Consider the following 26,785-nt stretch of genomic DNA (forward strand, 5'->3'; position numbering starts at 1 on the left):
TTTAAGAACTTTCATTAAAAACTTTATTCAGAAACACATTGTCGTTTAAAAAAGTCAATGAAACCTTGTATATATATAAAATGTTTTGTGTGGACCGTCTGAATATCGCGTTGAATATTGACAAGATCGCGAAGAGTACTTCGAGAATGTTCTGTCTATGCTTCCTCCTCACGAAAGCTCTGAAGAGTAAGAAAGGCATGAAGACTGACAGGCCGTAGTGTAAATAATACAGTCTGAAAAAAAAAACACTATTACGTTATTATCTGTACCAACAATCATGTTATTTTTTCCAAAACTGTTGTACATACTTAACTTATGTGATTTATTTATTTATTTAAAACTTTATTGCACCAAAAAAAATGTACTAACATACATACATACATATGGTCACGACTATATCCCTTGCGGGGTAGACAGAGCCAACAGTCTTGAAAAGACTGAATGGCCACGTTCAGCTTTTTGGCTTAATGATAGGATTGAGATTCAACTAGTGACAGGTTGCTAGCCCATCGCCTAAAAAAGAATCCAAACTTTGTAAGCCTATACCTTAATCGCCTTTTACGAGAGATGAAGTGGTCCTATTCTTTTTTATATTGGTGCCGGGAACCACACGGCACTAAAAATGTACTAAAGGCGGACTTAAAGCCGTTTGGCATTCTCTACCAATCAACCAGCTGACCAAACAAAAAAACTTAAAGATGGTGGTGCGATAAAGTTTTTATGTGATAATAAGTGATTGTGATTTTATCTTAAATTTATCCAATATTCATACATACATATACGTCACGTCTGTATCCATTGCGGGGTTGACAGAGCCACCACTTTTGAAAAGACTGATAGGCCACGTTCAACTGTTTGGCTTAATGATAAAATTGGGATTCAAATAGTGACAGGTTGCTAGCCCATCGCTTAAAAGTATTAATAATGAAGAATGAAGTAATTATCGGTGCTACAAATCATCTTATTTTCACCAAAACTGTTGTATGATTGTGATTTTATCTCTAGCTGTGCCCGCGACTTCGTCCGCGTGGAATAGTTGTTTTGGGCATCATTGAATCCCTCAAGGATGAATAATTTTCCCGTTTTTTTTTCACATTATCCATTACGATTTCTTTGCTCCTTATAGTTGCAGCGTGATGTTATATAGCCTAAAGCCTTACTCTATAAATAGTCTATTCAACTAGTGTAGTAGTAGTGATAGTGTATTAGTAGTGATAGTGTATTAGTAGTGATAGTGTAGTATTAGTGATAGTGTAGCAGTAGTGATAGTGTAGTAGTAGTGATAGTGTATTAGAAGTGATAGTGTATTAGAAGTGATAGTGCAGTAGTAGTGATAGTATAGTAGTAGTGATTGTGTAGTACTAGTGATAGTGTATTAGTAGTGATAGTGTAGTAGTAGCGATAGAGTATTAGAAGTGATAGTGTATTAGTAGTGATAGTGATAATGTAGTAGGTTCCAACTTTTTCAATCGTTTCTTGGCTGCAGGCTGGTCCAGTTCCTTCTCCCTCAGTAGGTACAATCTCACACCCTTTACGTAATTACTGTAGTGTTCGTCCCATCTGTAAACGTAAACAAAATTATTCATACATATCACGTCTTTATGCCTTGCAGGGCAGACACAGCCAACAGTCTTTAAAAGTCATTGCGTGCCGTGCGGATCCCGGCACCAATAAAAAAAAGATAAGGACGACTCCATCTCGTTCTCATAGATGTCGTAAAAGGCGACGAAAGGATAGGACTTTACTATCTACATAGCTGCCTGTCACTTTATATGAATCTCATTTCCATCATTAAGCCATATAGCAGAATGTGGGCTATCAGTATTTTCAAGACTGTTGGCTCTGTCTACCCCGCAAGGGATATAGACGTGATTATATGTATGTATGTATTCTAAACAAACCATGGCAACCGTTGCTATCGCTTACATAAAGATGGTTGCCTACAGTGTTTATTAACTTACACTATACTACAAGGGTCCAGGTTATAAATCCTCTTGTCCACGTCGCTCATTCTCTCCCTTAGTCTTCTTACGTTATCGGATTGGAACCTCCACTCTCGCAACGCGAAGTATTTCATCGCGTTCTGCATGTTCTTCATTTGGGTGCTTACTCGGATGAGGTTTAGGCTGTAAATCAAAATTAACAGATATACAGAGTCGATGCGCCGTGTGGTTCCCGGCACCAATAGAAAAATGAATAGGACCACTCCATCTCCCTCCCATGGATGTCGTAAAAGGCGACTAAGGGGTAGGCTTATAAACTTGGGATTCTTCTTTTAGGCGATGGGCTAGCAAACTGTCACTATTTGAATCTCAATTCTATCTTAAAGCCAAACAGCTGAACGTGGCCGTTCAGTCTTTTCAAGACTGTTGGCTCTGTCTACCCCGCAAGGGATATAGACGTGATTATATGTATGTATGTATATACAGAGTCGATGAAAGTCGGTGATCAAATCGGTAATGTGCCCGGTTAAATGCGTGATGCGCAGAATGGCACAGGTTCGAATCCCAACTCGGCCGTGTACCAATGACTGTTTTCGAAGTTACGTACGTTAGTTTGAATACTAACCGAGGTGTCTGAGGCGAGGGAAAACATCGTGAGGAAACTTGAACATTCAGGGAACTGGATGTGTGACCATGATCGATGAAAAATTTTAAATGTTTAGAATCTTATAGTGCGTAATCAAATAATTTTGTAATCTTACCGTTTATGACTATATCCAAGAATTCTGACCAAGATCTCTCCGATATATAATGGCGTCGTTTGCAATAATACTTCTAATATTTTGTACAAGAATCTGCACATAAAATATAAAAGTAATTTATTTTTGCATTTCTCATAATCTTTTTTTATTAGATAGCTTTAATGAGTAATCAATAAGTTATTTAGATAGTTCATAGGATAAATAAAATATACAATTGCAAAATAAATAAAAAAACATAAAAGTCATAGAAAACAAAAATTTGCCATCTCGCTGAGCAAATTGAGAATCTCCTCTTTTTTCCATACACACATACATAATCACGTCTATATCCCTTGCGGGGTAGAGAGAGCCTACAGCCTTGTAAAGACTGATAGGCCACGTTCAGCTATTTGGCTTTAAGATAGGATTGAGATTCAAATAGCGACAGGTTGCTAACTCATCGCCTAAAAAAGAATCCCAAATTTGTAAGCCTATCCCTTAGTCGCCATTTACGACATCCACGGTAAACAGATGGAGTGGTCCTATTCTTTTTTCTATTGGTGCCGGGAACCACTCGGCACTAAAAAACATAAAAGTCATAGAAAACATAAATTAGCCATCTTGCTGACCAAATTGAGAACCTCCTCCTTTTTATGCAGTCGGTTAAAAGTACCTAAGTCACGTGCCGCGGTCCGAATGCCGGATAATGTCAATGCCCTCACCCGTTCTCAGCTGTATGGAGCCCAGGGTACCACACCGCCCCGCATTGAGGCTGACTCCTCGTGTGAAGGTTGATGGCCCTCTTCAGGTCGCCCCAAGTCGTTGGGTTTTCAGATATCGAGCAGTTGTAGACGCGGGGGGATGGTGGGCTGGTGATTAAATAGTATAGTATAGTACAGTATAGTACGGTATAGTACAGTATAGTACAGTATAGTACGGTATAGTACAGTATAGTACAGTATAGTACGGTATAGTACAGTATAGTACGGTATAGTACAGTATAGTACAGTATAGTACAGTTTAGTACAGTATATACGGGACAAATTACACAGATTGACTTAGCCTCGAAGTAAGTTCGAGACTTGTGTTACGAGATACTAACTCAACGATACTATATTTTATAATAAATACTTAAATACTTAAACAGGGTGATTTTTAATTCAACTGCATAAATTTAATTGTTAAGTGTACTCATCTAAAGGATATTTAAAAACGTTAAAAGAAAAATATCGGTTCATATTTCAGAAAGTACGAAAAAAATAAAAGTATCAAAATCCACGATCCTAAATACGTCATATCACCCCGGCCGGCGGAAAAGCGACGCGTAAGATTCAGAGGTCAACGACACAATAGGGATGTGGACTGTACTCAAATAAGTATAAAATTTTACCACAAAAAGGTAGTTTCTATAGTAAAAATAATAAAAAACACAATATTTTCTTCAATAAACAAGGGATTATTTTTTTATTTAATAAAATGTAATTAAATATTTCACCCTCAAGTCACGTGACAATGAACACCAATCAAAATGCGTGACGTCACGCGTTGCAATACAAGAATTTTCGCTGTCAAGTAGGTACTATGGTGTTTGTTGATATTTTAATAAATTTTTAAAGGTTTTCCCATAATGGAAAGTGGATATATTAAGGCAGATAGTTCAAATTTGCCAAGAATTGTTTGCTTTACGGTGGCTAATTTCTTCGCAACAAATAATAACTTCTGCTCTGCTGAATTTATAAAATGTGAAGATCCATATAAGTAATATACTCAAGATACATTATAATAGTAAAAGTAGGTATTTTTAAACTCGAAAAGATAAATTATAAGGTAAAAATGAAATAATATGTTTTTGACATATCATTGGCCAACTATAATGAAAGAACGAAACATTGTTTACTTTATTTTTAACCTAAAAATTCGAGTTTTCGTCTTTGAAAACTTGAAGAGAAAAATTATTTTAATACAAGTAAATGTAACAAATATTATCAAACTTACATCAAAATAAAATAAATAAAATAAAATTTTTGCATCGTTTTTGTACGTGGAACGTGAATAAACAGTTTTTTAGGTGTTTTAATAGTTGTACTTTTACACTGCGGCACCGCACAATATTCATAAAATTTTGAATTCATATTATTATCACACAACTACGAAATAACAATTCATTACATACAACTTCGACAATATTTTATAACACGTGACGTCACAGCGGCCGTTTGACAGGTATCCGCGTTTTGGCGCGATATTTTAAATGGAATTTTAAATAAATTATTTTAAAGGAATTACTTGAAATTTAAAAATAATAATAAATAGTTTGGGTTATATTTGGTGCTAATGCATGGATTTAAACACTTTCCCAAAAATAGTCCACATCCCTATTCATTCAGCTGAGCGATCTCGACAATTCTGTACTTTACTTGATCTTGATACTAGAAAAATAATTTATTTTTCAGACATTTATTTACATGTTTAGTTTTAATTTCATTTTGTAGTATTGGTCTTTAATAAAGCGTGTGACGTAGTTTTTGAGGATTTTTTAAATGTGAAAATGATGTTGTTTAATTTAAATAAAAATAGGCTCAAACGCCTCAGAAGCATGGGTATAGTCTATGTTTAAATGGATGCAGTTGTTTTAAATGTCACCCTGTATAGATAAACATCCAAGACCTGGGCCAATCAGAAAAAGTTATTATCTCATCATGCCCTGGCAGGGACTCTAACCCGGGACCTCCGGTGTCACAGACAAGCTTACGTTGCGCCACAGAAGCCATCAAAGATATAGACGTTATTATATGTTATGTTACGAGTATGTTATATTATACATACATACATACATACATAAAATCACGCCTCTTTCCCGGAGGGGTAGGCAGAGACTACCTCTTTCCACTTGCCACGATCTCTGCATACTTCTTTCGCTTCGTCCACATTCATAACTCTCTTCATACAAGCTCGGCGGTACTTTTGACCTGACCCTTTACCAGGACGTCCTTAATTTGATCAAGATACGTTCGTCTAGGTCTTCCCACTCCGACCTTTCCCTCCACACTCTCCTTGTATATCTGCTTAGTCAACCTGCTTTCATTCATCCTCTCCAGATGACCGAACCATCTTAACATACCCTTTTCTATTCCTGTAACTACATCTTCTTTCACATCACAACATTCCCTTATCACGCTGTTCCTTATCCTGTCACTCAATTTCACACCCATCATACTCCTTAACGCTCTCATTTCCACTGCATTTATTCTGCTTTCATGCTTCTTTTGCCATACCCAACTTTCACTCCCATACATTAATGTCGGGACCAACACGCCCCTGTGCACAGCCAGTCGAGCCTTTTTGGATAGTTTCTGACTGCTCATAAAGGCATGCAAAGCTCCATTCACCATGTTCCCCGCGTTCACTCTCCTTTCAATATCACTATCATACTTGCCATCTGATGTAAACTTTGATCCTAGATATACAAACTCTTTCACTTGCTCCACTTTTTCTCCTCCAATCAAAATATTACATGCTGTCATTTCTTTCTCCATTTCAAAAACCAGTGTTTTAGTTTTACTTACGTTCACTTTCATTCCTTTCTCTTTTAAAGCTTCATGCATACAGTTTACCATCTCCTGTAACTCCTCCGCTGATGACGCCAGTATAACCTGATCGTCGGCATAGAGCAGACATTTGACGAGTAACTCATTCATCCTTAATCCACTTTTAGACTCTTTCAAATCTGTCAAACAGCTATCCATAAATAGGTTGAACAGCCACGGTGACGCAACACATCCTTGCCTAACGCCTTTCTCAATCTTAAACCACTCAGTGTGCGCTCCGTTTATCCTGACACAAGCACTCGAATCCTCATATAAGGATTTCAGTGCTCGTATTAAGAGACTGCTCACCCCATGCATAGAAAGTGCTGACCACAATTCATTCCTCTCAACTCTGTCATAGGCCTTTTCCAGATCTACGAATGTGCAATAGACTTTTTGACTCTTGGCCAAAAACTTTTCGGCTATGCACCGCAAGGAAAAGACCTGATCAGTACATCCCATTCCCTTTCGAAATCCCGCTTGAGCATCCCATATTTTGTCATCAGTTTCATTCCTGACTCTATTAATCAATACCTTAGCATACAATTTGCCGACGACGCTAAGCAGGCTTATACCACGATAATTTTTGCAGTCCAGCTGTGACCCTTTTCCTTTGTAAAGTGGCACGATAACAGCCTTACACCAATCTTTTGGTACTCGGCCGCTTCTCCAACACAAATTGAAAAGGCAGTACAACTGACTAGCTTCTACGCCTTTTCCTGCTTTAAGCATCTCGACCGACACTCTATCACACCCAGCAGCCTTTCCCGCTTTCATACTCTTAAGTGCTTCCACAATTTCGAACATTTCAATTTCGCCTTCCATCTCATTCTCTTTTTCTTCGCTATAGCAGAAATCTTTCTTATTTCCTTCCTTTTTTTCAAATAAACTTTCAAAATAGTCCTTCCATATCTTTAGTACACATTCTTCTCCTTTCACAACGCTACCATCCTGGCATCTGATCCTAGTCAGCTCTCTGGTTATAGTATTTCCTCGGGCTGACCTTACGGATTTCCAGAATACTTTCAGATTTGACTGAAAGTCTTCTGATTGCCTTTTATCAAAATCCTCCTTATACTCTTCTTTCTTTCTAATCACAGCTTTCTTAACCAAATCTTTCATTTTCTTATATTCCTTACGTGCTTCATTCACATCTTCATCTATAACCTCTTGCATTCTTAAGTTAGCTTTTGCTGCTAACAAATCCAGCCATGCTTTCTTCTTTAATCGCACAAGTTCTTGCACATCTTTACTCATCCACGCATTTTTGTGATTTTTTCCTTTCCTTCTTCTACTTACACCACACACTTCAACAGCTACTTTCACAATTCTTTCTTTAAATTCCTTCCATCCATCTTCAATATCGCTCATTTCATCTAAATCTTCAAATTCATCCTTCAGTCTATTTATATATAAAATGTTATATTATAAAGTGGATTTACCGATCACTGGCGACTTCCCACGCGGCCGCGATCAGCGTATCGATGCCTATGTCCACGGGAAGGAGGTCGGCCAGTGCTGACTGACGACACCTGCCGACAGATGGCGTTGTACATAAAATACAATTTATAACAACTGTGACAATGAACCGTGTGGTTCCCGGCACCAATACAAAAAATAAATAGGACCACTCCATATCTTTCAAAGCAAATAAATATTCTACATACATACATACATATGATCACGTCTATATCCCTTGCGGGGTAGACAGAGCCAACAGTCTTGAAAAGACTGAATGGCCACGTTCAGCTATTTGGCTTAATGATAGAACCGAGATTCAAATAGTGACAGGTTGCTAGCCCATCGCCTAAAAGAGGAATCCTAAGTTTATAAGCCTATCCCTTAGTCGCCTTTTACGACATCCATTGGAAAGAGATGGAGTGGTCCTATTCTTTTTTGTAATAGTGCCGGGAACCACACGGCATAAATATTCTATTCTATTCCCATGGATGTCGTAAAAGTCGACTAAGGGATAGGCTTACAAACTTGGGATTCTTCTTTAGGCGATGCGCTAGCAACCTGTCACTATTTGAATCTCAATTCTATCATTAAGCCAAACAGCTGAACGTGGCCTATCAGTCGTTTCAAGACTGTTGGCTCTGTCTACCCTGCAAGGGATATAGACGTGACCATATGTATGTATGTAAAATATGAAATTGCCAACTATATAAGTATTTACCAACCTGAAAACTCGTAGTAAACCCCTCCCAGCTCCAAATATGACTCCAGTCGGCCCGTTGGCATTCTCCAACCAGCCGGGGAACGGGTGTTTCAGGGATGATATGACTGAAAACAATAGATGTTCACATTACAGATTGTTGACAAACAGGTTGACTAAGCAGATATACAAGGAGAGTGTGGAGGGAAAGGTCGGAGTGGGAAGACCTAGACGAACGTGTCTTGATCAAATTAAGGACGTCCTGGTAAAGAGTCAGGTGAAAAGTACCCGAAACCGCCGAGCTTGCATGAAGAGAGTTATGAATGTGGATGAAGCGAAGGAAGTATGCAGAGATCGTGGTAATTGGAAAGAGGTAGTCTATGCCTACCCCTCCGGGAAAGAGGCGTGATTTTATGTATGTATGTATTACAGATTGTTACGAACTCCCTTTTTAAAGAACAAAACGAAGTGGTGGTAGTTATAATTAGATTTAAGTTATGTGACGTCAATAAGTGATACCTCGTATCCAATTTTGAAAATAAATCTATTCTATTCTAACAAGTGGTTAATTAAACACTCTTTAAAATTTGTAAAGTTAATATATTGTAAAACAAAACATTGAAATAAACATAAAAAAACGTGAATTCTAAGTTGTCTTAACTTTGTGTGGGAAATGTGAAAAAAAATCGACACTCATCTCATAAATTAACTTTTTTTATAAGCTGCCAGTGCGCTAACAAAACAGAGTTAAGACTTAAATATTTGGGACATATTCTTGCTGAGGACCTTAAGGACAATGCCGATGTTGAACGAGAGCGGAGGGCACTAGCGGTGAGGGGCAATATGTTGATCCATAGATTTGCCCGTTGTGGCGACCAAGTCAAAATAACGCTTTTTAAAGCTTTTTGCCAGGGTTTTTACGCGGGCGCTCTGTGGGTCCATTGTACCAAAAGATCGCTGGATGCCATTCGTGTCCAGTACAATAATATTTTTAGAATGCTGCTAAGACTGCCTCGATTCTGTAGTGCCTCTGAAATGTTTGCTCAGGCAAGAACGGATGGATTTCATGCCGTGATCCGTAAAAAAATGGCATCTTTGCTAGGGCGATTAAGAGCGAGTCATAACAGCATCCCGAAAACTGTAGCGGATAGACCGGAAGCACCAATAATGGGCCACCTTGTTATTCTTTTTATTGGGTACCTTTTAAAATTTCATTTTGCCATATGTATTTACTAACACTATCTCTAAGTTTTCTGTATTACTAACAAAGTGGATCATGATATCTGAATAAATAAATTAAATTAAAAAATTAAAAAAAAAACAACATAACGTAATCTATACAAATATTATAAAGCTGAAGAGTTTGTTTGAACGCGCTAATCTCAGGAACTACTGGTTCGAATTGAAAAAATTTTTTTTGCGTTGGTAAACCATTTATCGAGGAAGGCTTTAGGCTATATAACATCAAGCTGCAATTATAACGAGCAAAGAAATAACGGATAATGTGAAAAATAAAACGGGGAAATTTATTCATCCTTGAGGTCTTTAATGATGCCAAAAATAAATATTCCACGCGGACGAAGTCGCGGGCAAGCTAGTTTAAAATAAGAAAATAAAGAAAATATTAATAAAAGACAATTTTACTGAGTACATTATCGTTGTGCCGAGCGGTTCCCGGCACCAATAGAAAAAGCATAGGACTACTCCAACTCTTTCCCACGGTTGTCGCAAAATGCGACTAAGGGATAGGCGTTTTAACATGGGATTCCTCTTTGAGGCGACATGCTAGCAACCTGTCACTATTTGAATCTCAATTCTATCATTAAGCCAAATAGCATTCATTCATTAAGAAAATAACTTTTTCTGATTGGTCTGGGTCTTGGACGTTTATCTATAAAAAAGTATTTATAATACAGTATCGTTGAGTTAGTATCTCGTAACACAAGTCTCGAACTTACTTCGAGGCTAACTCAATCTGTGTAATTTGTGCCGTATATATTTATTTTATGTGCCGTATATATTTATTTTATGTATGTATGTTTGTATGTATGCATGTATGTATGTATGTTTGTATGTTTGTATGTTTGTATGTTTGTATGTATGTATGTTTGTATGTTTGTATGTTTGTATGTTTGTATGTTTGTATGTTTGTATGTTTGTATGTTTGTATGTTTGTATGTTTGTATGTTTGTATGTTTGTATGTTTGTATGTTTGTATGTTTGTATGTTTGTATGTTTGTATGTTTGTATGTTTGTATGTTTGTATGTTTGTATGTTTGTATGTTTGTATGTTTGTATGTTTGTATGTTTGTATGTTTGTATGTTTGTATGTTTGTATGTTTGTATGTATGTATGTATGTATGTATGTTTGTATGTATGTACGTTAGCTTACCTATAGTAGGTCTGACGATAGCAATAGGATAATACTGGCATCCGTGTCTCTGGACAGCGGCCTCGGCCATAGCCTTCGTGAACGTGTACGAGTTCGGTTTCGGAGATATGAAGCTGTCAACAGGGAAACAGACAAACAAAATATAAAATAATAAAGGGTCAGGACAAAAGTACCCGAAACCGTCGAGCTTGTATGAAGAGAGTTATGAATGTGGATGAAGCGAAGGAAGTGTGCAGAGATCGTGGCAAGTGGAAAGAGGTAGTCTCTGCCTACCCCTCCGGGAAAGAGGCGTGATTTTATGTATGTATGTAAAATATAAAATACTAGAGGCCGCCCGCGACTTCGTCCGCATGGAAACTCTTTCAATCCCGCGGGAACTCTGGGATTAAATGTAGCCTATAAGTTATTCTGGGTCTTCAGCTACCTACATAACAAATTTCATCGTAATCGGTTCAGTAGTTTTTGCGTTAAAAGGATAACAAACATCCATACTGACATACAAACTTTCGCATTTATAATATTAGTATGATATGCAGTTAAATTGAATACGCACTAATATACAAGGAGAGAGACGAATGTACCTTGATCAAATTAAGGACGGTCAGGTTAAAAGTATCCGAAACGGTCATATACATATAGTCACATCTATATTCCCTACGGTTAGACAGAGCCGACAATCTCGAAAATACTGAAGTGCTGTATGAAAATGCTATTACATACATACATATGGTCACGTCTATATCCCTTGTGGGGTAGATAGAGCCAACAATCTTGAAAAGACTAATAGGCCACGTTCAGCTATTTGGCCTAATGATAGAATTGAGATTCAAATAGTGACAGGTCGCTAGCGCATCGCCTAAAAAAAGAATCCCAAGTTTGTAAGCCTATGTCTTAGTCGCCTTTTACGACATCCATGGGAACGAGATGGAGCAGTCCTATTCTTTTTTGTGCCGGGAACCATACGGCAAAAAAAAATGCTATCACTACATAGTATAAAACAAAGTCGCTATTTTAGTATGTTTGTCTGTATGCTTAAATCTTTAAAATTACGCAACGGATTTTGATGCGGTTTTTTGTAACAGGTAGAGTGATTCAAGAGGAAGGTTTTTATGTATAATAACATTTATAATTTTGCACCCGTGCTAAGCCGGGGCGGGTCGCTAGTTATAACTAAAAAATAAAGTCATACCTCTCGACATTGTCCAGAAGTGGACTATCTTCAGCGGCCAGGTCAAGAAGATAGTCTAACGGCACGGGCGGCGGGTACACTCTCTCTTCGACGGTGGATAATTCCGGGTTGCTGTACGCTGTCGAAACGTGGACGAATGCCTGTGGAAAGATGGTTACTTTGTTACTTATACAGGGTGACATTTAAAACAACTGCATCCTTTTAAACATAGACTACTCGTATACCCATGCTTCTGAGCTGTTTGAGCCTATTTTTATTTAAATTAAACAACATCATTTTCACATTAAAAAAACCCTCAAAAACTACGTCACACGCTTTATTAAAGACCACTACTACAAAAAGAAATTAAAACTAAAAATGTAAATAAATTTCTGAAAAATAAATTATTTTTCTAGTATCAAGATCAAGTAAAGTACAGAGTTGTCGAGATCGCTCATCTGAATGAATTGTGTCGTTGACCTCTGAATCTTACGCGTCGCTTTTCCGCCGGCCGGGGTGATATGACGTATTTAGGATCGTGGATTTTGATACTTTTATTTTTTTCGTACTTTCTGAAATATGAACTGATATTTTTCTTTCAACGTTTTTAAATATCCTTTAGATGAGTACACTTAACAGTTAAATTTATGCAGTTGAATTAAAAGTCACCTGTATACTGACGATGATGTTAACACTGTGGACAAACCTCTGTGGTTTTTATCAGTGTTATTATATATGTACTAGATATATTTAATTTTTATATATATTGTGAAAAAAAAACTTTCTTAATTATACTATTTAAAAAAATAGCGAAAAAGTATACAGAGAACGTGGAAAGAGGTAGTCTCTGCCTACCCCTCTGGGTAAGAGGCATGATTTTATGTATGTATGTATGTAAAAATTAAACTAGTGTCAAGAGCAAAATTAAAACGGTTAATTTGTTACTAGATTAGTTCTTTAATTTTTTAATTCAGTAGAATATTTCCAAATTTAAATCAGTGTCAAGAGCAAAATTAAAACTAAAAGTAAAACAATTTATGAAAAAAAGAACATATGACTACGACTTAATATTAAATTCAAATATATACATGTTCTTTAAATAGATATGTTTATACGGGACAGATTACACAGATTGAGTTAGCATCGAAGTAAGTTCGAGACTTGTGTTACGAGATACTAACTACGAGAAAAAAAAATTTGTCTGTACATTGAGTATATTTTCATAAAAATATTTAAATACTTATTTATACTAATATTATAAACTTGAAGAGTTTGTTTGTTTTAACGCGCTAATCTCAGGAACTACTGGTTCGAATTGAATAATTCTTTTTACGTTGAATAGACCATTTATCGAGGAAGGCTTTAGGCTATATAACATCACGCTGCAACTATAAGGAGCGAAGAAATAATGGAAAATGTGAAAAAACGGGGAAAATTATTCATCCTTGAAGGCTTCAATGATGCCCATAATAACTATTCCATGCGGGCGAAATCGCGGGCACAGCTAGTTTCAGTATATTTAATAACCTTTGTTTTTCCAATAACACGCAAACGGTGTTGCTGGCTTCAACTAGTGTATAATATGTATGTATGTATGTATGTACCTGCATGTGAGGAAGTCTGTCGCAGATCTCCAGCAGTCTGATGACGGACATCAAGTTCTGCTCAATGGCTATCTTCAAGGCTTCGTTGAATTTAACTGTGGCGGCGGAATGGAAAACTACCGACACCTGAAACGGGAGGGGAGGAAATTACGCACAGCGCCATCTAGGTTGTTGTCTATGTAATTTATAGAGAAAAATTACGGACAGCGCCATCTAGGTTGATTTCTACGTAGTTTATAAACAAAAATCACGCACAGCGCCATCTAAGTTGATTTCTATGTAGTTTATAAAAAAACATCCGAACAGCGCTAACAAAGTGAATTTATATTTAAGTGATACAAAAAAAATTAGCTTACTATGATTGAAATAGCATTAAGAAATCCTACTAATATTATAAATGCGAAAGTTTGTGATTACGTCAAGATGTCAGTATGATTGTTACTCTCTCACGCAAAAACTACCGAACCGATTACGATGAAATTTGGTATGTGGGTAGCTTTCGACCCAGAATAACATTTAGGCATACTTTTAATTCAACTGCATAAATTTAACTGTTAAGTGTACTCATCTAAAGGATATTTAAAAACGTTAAAAGAAAAATATCGGTTCATATTTAAGAAAGTACGAAAAAAAAATAAAAGTATCAAAATCCACGATCCTAAATACGTCATATCACCCCGGCCGGCGGAAAAGCGACGCGTAAGATTCAGAGGTCAACGACACAATTCATTCAGCTAAGCGATCTCGACAACTCTGTACTTTACTTGATCTTGATTCTAGAAAAATAATTTATTTTTCAGACATTTATTTACATGTTTAGTTTTAATTTATTTTGTAGTATTGGTCTTAAATAAAGCGTGCGACGTAGTTTTTGAGGGTTTTTTAAATGTGAAAATGATGATGTTTAATTTAAATAAAAATAGGCTCAAACGGCTCAGAAGCATGGGTATAGTCTATGTTTAAAAGGATGGAGTTGTTTTAAATGTCACCCTGTATAATTACCTCCTGTAGATCCTCCAAGCCCTCCTGGGAGATGCCCAACCCTGGGAGCATGATGTCCCCGGCCACGATACGAAGTTTCTCCAGCTGAGACGGCTGGGACTGCCGGAGATTGTCGAATGCCTGATTAAAAAAAATAAAATTCGATATTGTCTTTTCTTTATTTTATTTTTTTAGCTTGAAGATCTATAATTTTATACAACATTAATTAACTAACTCTTATAATAAATTAGTCATAAGTAATTATATCCAAAACACTTATTCTTATAGATTTTTTCCTAATAAAATCAGTGCCAGTTACATAAAACAGGCCGCTTTTCTTTCAGGAGGGGTAGGCAGAGACCATATCTTTCTACTTGCCACGATCCCTGCATACTTCTTTCGCTTCATCCACATTCATAACTCTCGTCACGCAAGGGCGTCGGTAGTAGGTACTCTTGTCATTATGGGTCTACTTTGATAAACGCATGTTTAAAAATCCTATGAAAGCTTATAAACCTCCAAAGAGCCAAATAGATGAACGTGGCCTATCAGTCTTTAAAAGACTGTTGGCTCTGTCTAATCCGCAAGGGATATAGACGTGACCAATGTATGTATGAATAAATAATAATAAGACCTAGACGAACGTATGTTGATCAAATTAAGGACGTCCTGGTAAAGGGTCAGGTCAAAAGTACCCGAAACCGCCGAGCTTGCATGAAGAGAGTTATGAATGTGGATGTAGCGAAGGAAGTATGCAGAGATCGTGGCAAGTGGAAAGAGGTATCTGCCTACCACTCCGGGAAAGAGGCGTGATTTTATGTATGTATTATAACCCCTAAAGTGGTAGGTGACAATCAAACAAATAAACACACTTTCACATTTATTCCCCTCCGGGAAAGAGGCGTGATTTTATGTATGTATGTATGTATGAACAAAAATGACCTGTGAAGCTTTCAGCTCCTGTAGCCGCTGTTCAGGCGAATGGTCCTTTTTGCTCCTCATCAGGAGGTAAATGCGGCCCACGTCAGCGCAGGTGGAAAGTAGACGTTCCACCAGGACCTGGGTAGGAGACAATTATTACGGGAATTAAAGAGTTAAGTACTTATCTACTAGTTCCTGTTTGAAGTTTCCGGCTGCGTAACCAATGCGCTACGGCTTCGTTTTGACAAATTGTTAGTAGTGTGGCTTGCCGACTTCGTTGCCCAGAAACCAAAAGAAGCTAGTGTAGAATACCAAAAGTTGTCATCAATGCGTTTCAGATCCGTTTCGGATTAAAATAAAATAGCAGAATTGACATGCTGACTTGTAAGTAGGTATACCTATGTATATGTAAATCTTGTAGTTAATTTTTACCGACTTCCCGATTTTTTCTTCTTCCAAATCAAATACCTATATTTATTGTGCAATCGCAATGCAACAAAATTGTGGGTTGACGTGTGGTTCCCGGCACCAATACAAAAAAGAATAGGACCACTCCATCTCTTTCCCATGGATGTCGTAAAAGGCGACTAAGGGATAGGCTTACAAACTTTGTTATTCTTTTTTAGGCGCTGGGCTAGCAACCTGTCACTAGTTGAATCTCAATTCTATCGTTAAGCCAAATAGCTGAACGTGGCCATTCAGTCTTTCCAAGACTCGTAACTCTGTCTACCCTGCAAGGGATATAGACATGACCATAAGTATGTACCTCCATGTGGTCACGTCTATATCCCTCTACATCGAAATGTGTCATATAATTTCGTGTTTATATAGTTACACATTATTAATTAGCCGGCTTGGTCCATGGTATATAATATTGTGAAGTTGACGTTGTTGAATAAAATGCTGCAGTGCAGTTTGTTACCGCTTCTTCTGCACTGACGCCTTGGAAGCGGCAGTAAACTTAGTTTTTAAGTAATTTATTTGACGTCAACCAATGTTGTTAAACCATACGTTTTGACAATTATTAAGCGATATATAGTATCCTATAGTAAAGAATAAAAATTTTGAATTTTGGTAAAGATTCATCCTACTTTATCATCGCTAGCTATTGCCCGAGACTTCGTTCGTCGTAAAGTTAACTAAGAAAGCTGGATCCCGTATTGCCCGTGTTTTTTGTTTGAATTACCAGTTCCTAAGTTGGACAAATTATAACACATCGTTCTATTTCATAGCAGTTGCCGGCCACTATTTCGCCAGTCTCCCAGAAATAAAAAATGCTACCTTCCTGCTGCATTGCATGACTTTATTTATTTTACAATACATATATTTAAAGCTTTGTCTGGTCCAAATGTGAGTGGTCTGGTTCTTTAATGTTAAGTTTGGGGTCGGGGTGGAAAAAAAAAATTCAGGCTGTGAAACTAGCATGAAAAACAATAAAGAAGGGGTTAACTACTCGTAGTTTTAGATGATAAACAGTTAACAAAATAGGTTAAGTACCTGTATATTTGAATTTAATACATACATACATACCATCACGCCTGCTTCCCATTGGGGTAGGCAGAGACTGTGGAATTTCCCTTGCTACGATCCTTACAGACCTCTCCCTCTTCCTCCACACTCATTACTGTTATCATGCATATTCATATGAATATTAGAAACAATTTATTGATAAAAAAGGCTTCATTGTTTTATTGGTAAATATTTTTTATTATTATTATTATAATATTGCTAATAACATGCTTTATATTTTACACCTAATTTTCTTCGGTATTATGATTCAGCTTTGGTGGCAATTGAGACGGTTGCTTGTTAATAAATGTTCTATATCTCTAGCGGGGTATACAAAGTCAACTGTCTTGAAAAGAAGTTAAAAGTCTTTCCCTTAGTCGTGTTAATAAAAGTGGATATTTAGTTTACAGTTGTAATATAAATTGTTCAAATAAAAAAAAATACAAAAAATCAATTTTCTACATAAACATCAACAGTTACTGGCCACTGGCACAACCGGTTTATATATGCACTGCACACTCTGCACCAAATTTCCCTATTTATAAATTCAATAATTTCATCGTGCCGTATGGTTCCCGACAGTGCCGTGTGGTTCCCGGTACCAATACAAAAAAGAATAGGATCACACACATCTCTTTCCCATGGATGTCGTAAAACTGGCAACTAAGGGATAAGCTTACAAACTTGGGATCCTTTTTTAAAGGCGATGGGCTAGCAACCTGTCACTATTTGGATCTCAATTCCATCATAAAGCCAAACAGCTGAACGTGGCGTATCAGTGTTTTCAAGACTGTTGGCTCTGTGTACCCCACAAGGGATATAGACGTGACCATATGTATGTATGTTGACATCCATGTTGACAATCACATGTCCGATTGATGGAGCCACAGATGGCCGGTTGCCACAAACACAATGCGTTAATCTGACCCAGCGGGTTGAACCTATCCTGGAACACAGAGCTTCATTTGTTGTTAAACTAAAAACAAAAAAAAAAGCATTTAGAAATTTAGGATTCATATTACGTAGAGTACATGGGTTCACTAACACAAAAGCCATTGAGTCCTTATACAATGCTTTAGTCAGAAGCCATCTAGAGAGTAACGCAGTGATTTGGGCTCCACATGAAGCTAAATATAGTCTCATGCTGGAGCGCATACAGAATAAATTCATAAGGTATTTATATATGAGGTTGTATGGTGTCTATCCATACTATCCTTTAATGTATCCCACCTTATTTGTTCTTGGTATGGTGGGATATACTGAACTGCGTGCGCGGAGAGACGTTTCGCTTGCCTCATATATATTTAAGCTACTTCGTGGCAGATCTCACTACCCCGAATTACTATCTCTGCTGAGGCTGTGTGTTCCCGAAGGGTACGTAGGGCGCCGCCGCCGGCCGCCGCTGCTGGAGGTGCCCCGGGCTCGCACCGGGTTGCTGCGCGGGGCCCCGCTCGCGCGCGCGATTCGTAATGTCAATCGGATTTCCGAAAATATTGACCTGTTTGCATGTTCTCTGAGCGAATTCATAACAACAGCGTTATATACTGTATGCTACAGTAATAATAACAATTAAATGTATTGCTTCTCTATCGCATTGGTGCAAACTGTAAAGATAGAATTAAGCTTCTGAAATAAATAAATAAATAAATAAATAAACTCTCGTTGGCGTGAAAGGATTTTCCGTATAAACGGTTTTTGTTTCCACAACACTTTCTTCGTTTAAGCTTCGGCATAAGGCGACGGATCTCGGTCTGAATGGAGCCCTCGGAGGCGTAGCGCCGAACCCACAAGAACCGTTGGTTTCTATAAACAAAATAAACAGAAAATAACATCATCAGTTCACTTAGAGGCAAGCATTTTACCGCTGCGCCAAACAGGTAGCCATTGATAATTGACTATTTGAATCTGCGCGGGAAGATAAGCGGCTGGCGCACGCTGTTTTTTTTTTCGCTATTAAAACCAAGACTGAAGCTGGCACTAAATGAATTTTATTTCCTTAGTCTCTTTTTACGACATCTCCAATTAATAAACGCGAGAAAGACGGCTTTTAAAATGCTGGGAATCACACGGCTTAATAAATAATTATTTATGTATAATGAAATAAATATGTTAAAACTTACCGAAATATTTAATTCATCTGCTATTGCCGATATATTCTGGCGTTATTTCCACAAAGACACAATTCGCCTTCGAATCATTAATGAAATATTTTTAAAGTCACTCAAGTTGTTTTTGTTGTCTGTCATTAGAAGGAACGAACGATTACAACTGACCGAAAGCCGCGCTTTTACGCGTCAAGAAATGTGCGAAATGTTCTTTTGCGTTCACACAGATGTTGTCCAGATGTTATTATATAAAAATTTGAAGTTGGTAATTTGTTGTCAAAGTCAGAGGCGTGTCTACTATGTATCTTTACGGGCAAACTACTTTTTCGTGTAACCATAAAGGCTTCGCTGTGGCCGATCAGTAACGTATTAAAAAAATGGAATGTCAAAACTTACAACCAATTAAATTAAAAATAAATTTCAAAGGACTTATTTGTTGTCAATTAAAAATAATAACATAATTCATGCCGGTTTTAGGCCCTATTAACTCCTCACCACTCACGAGAGGAGCCTGAATCATGAATGCATGAAAAAGCATGAATCCTGGATTGGGTGAGTCAGGTTTTTATACGAAACTCCTCCCGTCTGGCCTTCACAACCTAAGTATGCAATTCTCGATGTCTTATTTAGATTAGTTGACATTTTATACGCTGGACCAGGGCTGGTGACAATGCATGAATATAATAGAATAGAAAAGATTTATTTTCAAAATTGGATACAAGGTATCACTTATTGACGTCACATCACTTAAATCTAATTATAACTACTACCGCTTCCAAAGCGCATGCAGCATTTTCATCGGACGGCAATATATAAATATAGATCTCTTAAATCTAAATCGTGGACGAATGCACATTGTTGAAGTTCCTATTCATCGTCTTTTGTGCCGTATTGACGCAATGCACACGTCCGATTGTGTTTTTTTTTACTTTTCGAATTTCGAATTACATATAGTCAAATTTTATTCAAAAACAGCTCCGTATTTTTTTATTTTAAGAATCCCAAAAAATAATAAGCGACACTTCAAGACACACATTGTACACATCAAAAAACATGAATGTAGAATTAATATACCTATTAAGCATGACCTGATGACCCAGGAATGGCTCCATTAAATTTCTCAACTATGGATACTACGAACATGCAATTTTGTACATTGTTGATGATAATGTGTCATCAACAATGTACGAATTGCATGTTTATAATCTCCAAAGTTGAGAAATTTAATGAATCTTTGCTTGCGCGATTTAGATTATTCGCTGTTTTTGACTGACAGCGTCGCGTGGTTGGTTGTTGTGCCTTGTGGCGTATAGATGTCGCCACAAAGTAAAGCATTAACGTAAAAGTGTTGTATCAAAATAATTTAATTAACTTTGACCTCACACAGCCTTGATACTCGTGGATAATTTATACTATTTATACTAATATTATAAAGCTGAAGAGTTTGTTTGTTTGAACGCGCTATTCTCAGCAACTACCTACTGGTTCGAATTGAAAAAATATTTTTGCGTTAAATTCGTCGAGGAAGGCTTTAGGCTATATAACATCACGCTGTCACTATAAGAAGCAAAAAAATAATGGAAAATGTGTAAAAAAAACGAAGAAAATTATTCATCCTTGAGGGCTTCAATGATGCCCAAATAACTATTCCACGCGAACGAAGTCGCGGGCACAGCTAGTTAATAATAATTTTATTTCTAATTACCTACATTATACCTACACATAGAAATAAAATTATTAATTATCCACGAGTATCAAGGCCTTGTGAGGTCAAAGTTAATTAAATAATTTTGATACAACACACCTTAATGCTTTACTTTGTAGCGACATCTATACGCCACAAGGCAAAACAACCAATCACGCGTCGCTATCAGTCAAAAACAGCGAATAGTCTTAATCGCGCAAGCAAAGATTTCACGGATTGGAGCATAATTACACAACCTCCGACACAACATCGTCGGAGCTGCGGGTCCCCAGGCATCACACCTAGCCTGGCGGGAGACCTTCCCTTATCTTCTGTACTTCTTACCAGCATGAAAATTACCTTTTGTTCTTCTCCAGACTCTTACGAAGACTCTCCAGAATTACGTACCTATATTTATATAAACAAAATCTTAAGAAGATTTGTTCAGTAGATAACGAGTGACGAGAAAATAAACAAATAAAAATCCTTTCCATTTACAGTTTATTTTTTAAAATATGACACTGATATGACCAATTTGGTTGTCTGATAGAAAAAGCCCTCAGGTAAGATGGCGGCTAACATCAGCTAATTGGCACTTTTATAATGCGTCGTGTAGATGATTCACTGCATTGATTCTATTCAAAAAAATATATGTCACTAGAGGCCGCCCGCGACTTCGTACGCGTGGAATCATTCCCGCGGGGACTCCGGGATAAGAAGTAGCCTATACGTTATTCTGGGTCTTCAGCTACCTACATACGAAATTTCATCGTAATCGGTTCAGTAGTTTTTGCGTGAAAGAGTAACCAACATCCATACTGACATCCTGACATACTCACATTTTCGCATTTATAATATTAGAACGATAGGATTCTAGGGGTCATATGTATGTTTGTGAACTACCAATCTCAAAACATGACATAAGTAGGTATCTATATTTTGACTCGATAGAAAAAAAATCACAAACGTATTTTAGGTCTAAAAATATCTTTCAATGACTAGAACTAAGTACGTAAAGATGTTTAAGCATACATTTTTTCTTGCATTACCTTATGTATCAAACAATATACTAGCATAATACTGTTTTTTTTTTGATTAAAACTCTTTTTATGTACTTATGAAAAACACAAAATATTGTGTCTATGTAAAACTCCCAATTGGAATTTTTTTTTTGAAATAACTAGCTGTCCCTGCAAACGTTGTTTTGCCATATAAATTATTTTTAAGTAACTAAGGGCTATGAAAAATAGATGTTAGCCGATTCTCAGACCTACTGAATATGCATGCAAAATTTGGTTAAAATCGGTAAAGCCGTTTCGGAGGAGTACGGAGACAAACATTGTGACACGAGAATTTTATATATATATAAGATAAAGTAATTTTATTTGTTTATTTATTTGTTGCCTCTTTACGAATTATCTACTGAATTAATCTTCCTGAAATATCACACGTATATATAATTACGAGTCTGGAGAAGGATATAGGGTACCTTTCATCTTGGTAAAAAAAAATATCGTGGGATATGCCAAAAATCTGTATTCTTTTGTAGCAGGCGAAACTGCGGGTACGGGCTAGTATCGATATAAGTAAATAAAATTATTTATTTAAATACAGTATAAATCAATTAATCATAACAATGTATGCTGTCGTCCACATTACTATTTTAAGTTTGGATAATTGTGAAGTTAACTTTATTGAAGCAAAATGCTGCAGCGCAGTTTTTTACCGCTTCTTTTGCACTGACGCTTTGGAAGCGGCAGTAAACTTAGTTTTAAGTAATTTATTTGTCGTCAACCAATGTTGTGAAATCAAAAGATATGACAATTATTAAGTGATATGAAGTGTGCCATAATCTATACTAATATTATTAAACTGAAGAGTTTGTTTGTTTGTTTGAACGCGCTAATTTCAGGACTTTTTTTTTGTGTTGAATAGACCATTTATCGAGGAAGGCTTTAAACTATATAACATCACGCTGCAACTATAAGGAGCAAAGAAATAATGAAAAATGAAAAAAAAGAGGAGAAAATATTCTTCCTTGAGGGCATTAATGATGCCCAAAATAACTATTCCACGCGGACGAAGTCGCGGGCACAGCTAGTTAAGTGACATGAAGTGTCCCATAATAATACCTACCTACCTACTTATATATATATATATATATTTAAAATGAATTTGAGAAACAAAAAAAAATACAGGGACAGGTTTATATAATCTTGGAATTCTTATTAAAGGCGATGGGCTTGCGACCTGTCACTATTTGAATCACAATTCTATCATAAAGCCAAACAGCTGAACGTGGCCAATCAGTCTCTTCAAGATTGTTGGCTCTGTCTACCCCGAAAGGGATAAAGACGTGACTATACGAGTAAAAGTATTTTTGTACTATATTAATACTAGAATACTACCCTTTAACCAAATAATATATTTCCCTCAAAACAATTTAGCGTAAAAAAAAAATACTATACTCGTGTGAATGAATGAATGAAAATAAAAAAATACTCACTTTCCCCATGAACCCGGTGGCGCCAGTGATGAAGACGTGTTTCCCGGCAAAAAACTGCGACACACCAATCTCACACTTTGCCGCCATCGTGACAGCTTCAAGACTGAACTGAAAACAAGCGACAATTAATTCTCAATAAATATCTAACGCGAGTCTAAAGGCGTGTTCAGACTGGCTGCGGTGAGTGGCAATCGTAGAACATGCATACATATTGTATTGTCACGTTTATAACCCTTACGGGGTAGACGAAGCCAGTCAAGAACAGTCCAGAAAAGACTGAATGGCCACGTTCAGCTGCTCGGCTCAATGGTGGAATTGAGATCCAAATAGTGTCAAAACTTATCCCTTAGTCGCCTTTTACGACATTCATGGGAAAGAGATGGAGTGGTCCTATTCTTTTTTGTATTGGTGCCGGGAACCACACGGCCAGTCGTAGAAACAAAATCTTATTACAAACTAGCTGTTCCCGCGACTTCGTCCGCGTGGAATAGTTATTTTAGGCATCATTGAAGCCCTCGACGGTGAATAATTTTCCCCGTGTTTTTTTCACATATTCTATTATTTCTTTGCTCCTTATAGTTGTAGCGTGATGTTATACAGGTAGTCGAAAGCTTTCCTCGATAAATGGTCTATTCAACGCAAAAATAATTTTTCAATTCGAACCAGTAGTTCCTGAGATTAGCGCGTTCAAAAAAACAGATAGGCTTATATACTTGAGATTCTTTTAGGCGATGGGCTAACAACCTGTCACTATTTGAATCTCAATTCTATCATCAAGCCAAACAGCTGAACGTGGCCTTTCAGTCTTTTGGAGACTGTTTTATTCTGTCTAACCCGTAAGGGATATAGACGTGATTATATGTTATGTTACATACGATAAGTACAGATCAAACCGAGACACACTTTTTTTTGACGGCGGTTAAAATGTCAATAAAATTAACCATGACAACAGTATCAAAATTTTCTGATTTTAACTGTTGGCTCTGTCTTCCCCTCAAGGGATATAGATGTGATTAATGTGTATGTATTTAAGTTCTACCTCATGCTAAGCGGTTACCGGATTTCCCCTACCACAGGCAAGGGTATGACGTAAAACTGCTCAAATTTAAACAAACTAGAATAAATACTAGTGATACGTACATTCATTGGGTTCCGTACAAAAAATGGTACGGAATTTTGTGATGTTCGTGAACTTAAATTACCTACCATACATACTAGGTACTTACACATAATTACGTCTTTATCCCCTACGGGGTAGACAATCGTCGTAGATTTATCAAAATAATAATATTTTCATAAGTCTTTCCTTATAGGCCACGTTCACGTTCCATGGATGTCGTAAAAGGCGACTCATGGATAGGCTTATAAACTTGGGATTCTTCTTTTAGGCGATGGGCTAGCAACCTATTTTCATCTCATTTCTGTCATTAAGCCAAACAGCTGAATATGGCCTTTCAGTCTTATCGAGACTGTTGGCTCTGTCCACGCCGTTAGGGATAAAGATTTTAATAATAATTTAGGACAAGGCAAAGGCCAAAAACGCACGTATCTCTAGATTTTTATGATTAATCCAGCAACATTACATCATTTATTTGGCCAATATTTGAATGGATTCAGTCACCGCGTTTGAATGAGTTTGGTAGAGATAAACAAACAGTTTAGACTGTACGTACATATAAACAATCACGGCCATATCCCAGGGTAGACAGAGCCAATATTCTCGAAAATACTGATAGGCCGCGTTCAGCTGTTTGGCTTAGTGACAGAATTGAGATTTAAATAGTGACAGGTTGTTAACCCATCTTGGCTCTGTCTACCCCGCAAGGGATAGGTATAGACGTCATTTTATGTATGTAATAAAGTCCTTACTTAGTCTTACGTTTCAACTTACCTTTGACGTAAAACTTAGAAAAAAAAAACTTATCACAGATTAATGATCACACACAACAGCTATCGTAGAACTGTACGCCAAAAATGCACTTTGTTATCAAAATTTATTTCAATAATAATATTTATCAAATAAAAATATAGAACCATGTGACGAATGAAAGATAACGTATAATCTAGAACTAAAGTAATCTGTCTTTTTTGAAGGAATTCCAAATTTTCAAGACGTGTCCAATGGTAGCCGGATGTAAGTTAGTTTTAAAATACATACAATCACCTCTTTATCCCTTACGGGGTAGACAGAGACATCAGTCTCGAAAAGACTGCAAGGCCACGTACAGCTGTTTGGCTTAATGATGGAATTGAGATTCAAATGGTGACAGGTTTTTGAGTTTCGTTACATTTTTTTTCCTTATTCCCAGAGGGGTAGGCAGAGACTACATCTTTCCACTTGCCACGATCTCTGCATACTTCCTTCGCTTCATCCACATTCATAACTCACTTCATGCAAGCTCGGCGGTTTCGGGTACTTTTAACCTGACCCTTTGCCAGGACATCCTTTATTTGATCAAGATATTTTCGTCTAGGCCTTCCCACTCCGACCTTTCCCTAATATTATCATATTAATATAAATTTAGATTCACGTATTTAAGAAGGGCATTATCTAGAATAATCTTAAGTAATCGAATGAAATCTATGATATATTTATATGTGCCATTTTTATAGCTTCGTTCGATAAGATAGTAAGTACAATAAGTACGTATGTTCATTCGATATAATAAGTTATCTAATAATATATAATAAGTTTTGCGATCTTTTAATATCCGGGTGATTATTTTTGACCTAATTCTTTCATTGAGATATCTACATTACATTACATATATACATATTATGGTCACGTCTATATCCCTTACGGGGTAGACAGAGCCAACTGTCTTGAAAAGACTGAATGGCCACGATCAGCTATTTGGCTTAATGATAGATTCTGAGATTCAAATAGTGACAGGTTGTTAGCCCATCGCCTAAAAAAGAATCCCAAGTTTGTAAGCCTATCCCTTTTACGACATCCATGATAAAGATATGAGGTGATCCTATTATCAAGCGCCGGGAACCACACGGATACAGACATAGCTACGAAACAAAAAAACTCGTTCTAACATAACAACTTTGAATTGAGTCAATCAATGAGAAATCATTCATTTAAAGCATAACAATAGGAGATAAGTAATTATATACATAGGAATGAAGGTTTCGTGTCATTGAAATATAATTGGTTACATTTTTTTTTGTGTTTGTGTTATGTAAGTTAAATACTAAGTAAGACAAGTTTTTTATTAAATAATAATCAAAATGAACTCAAAACTAAAGCTAAAACTTATAAAAAAGAAAGAAAAAAAAGATGATTACAAACTAAAATTTAATTTACAAATTGTAGTCCCTGCATAGCATCAACATGCGGGAGTGTGCCCAGAAGGCTGGCAGTTTGAAGCATTGCCAATTTGAATGGCAATGCTGATTTTCTGAGCCAGATAATTTCTAGCCCTCCGGTCCCTAAATACAAAGTTAATATTTTGGTTACAAGTTATCTGATATCTATAAC

At 36.8% G+C, this 26,785-nt stretch overlaps 1 protein-coding gene across 3 annotated transcripts; it reads right to left on the bottom strand.

Moving 5' to 3' along the window:
- Positions 1–25,297, bottom strand: LOC106136557 (fatty acyl-CoA reductase 1). 3 transcript variants are annotated; one of them, XM_013337147.2, is made up of 14 exons: positions 25,190–25,297; positions 23,299–23,406; positions 15,516–15,632; positions 14,595–14,714; positions 13,593–13,718; positions 12,010–12,149; positions 10,821–10,933; positions 8,454–8,556; positions 7,713–7,802; positions 3,406–3,552; positions 2,705–2,797; positions 1,962–2,126; positions 1,462–1,560; positions 1–233 (listed from the first exon to the last, which is right to left on the bottom strand). In XM_013337147.2, exons 2-14 carry the CDS (start codon positions 23,383–23,385, stop codon positions 2–4), a joined length of 1,632 nt encoding a protein of 543 aa, XP_013192601.1. In that variant the 5' UTR covers positions 23,386–23,406; positions 25,190–25,297; the 3' UTR covers position 1. The 3 variants fall into 3 exon arrangements, with proteins under 3 accessions (XP_013192601.1, XP_013192603.1, XP_013192602.1); XM_013337149.2 differs by lacking the exon at positions 13,593–13,718; XM_013337148.2 differs by lacking the exon at positions 2,705–2,797.
- Between the last annotated feature and the right edge of the window lie 1,488 nt (positions 25,298–26,785).

Source organism: Amyelois transitella, chromosome 30, assembly GCF_032362555.1.
Source record: "Amyelois transitella isolate CPQ chromosome 30, ilAmyTran1.1, whole genome shotgun sequence".
NCBI lineage: Eukaryota > Metazoa > Arthropoda > Insecta > Lepidoptera > Pyralidae > Amyelois > Amyelois transitella.

Bases quoted from the DNA above. Each gene is read 5' to 3' on its own strand.
- LOC106136557 (XM_013337147.2), bottom strand. From the start codon at position 23,385: ATGGCGGCAAAGTGTGAGATTGGTGTGTCGCAGTTTTTTGCCGGGAAA. The intron at 15,633-23,298 runs GTGAGTATTTTT...TCTCCTACCCAG, and splicing joins CCACCGGGTTCATGGGGAAA to GTCCTGGTGGAACGTCTACT. The intron at 1,561-1,961 runs GTAAGTTAATAA...TTACGTTTACAG, and splicing joins CTGGACCCTTGTAGTATAGT to ATGGGACGAACACTACAGTA.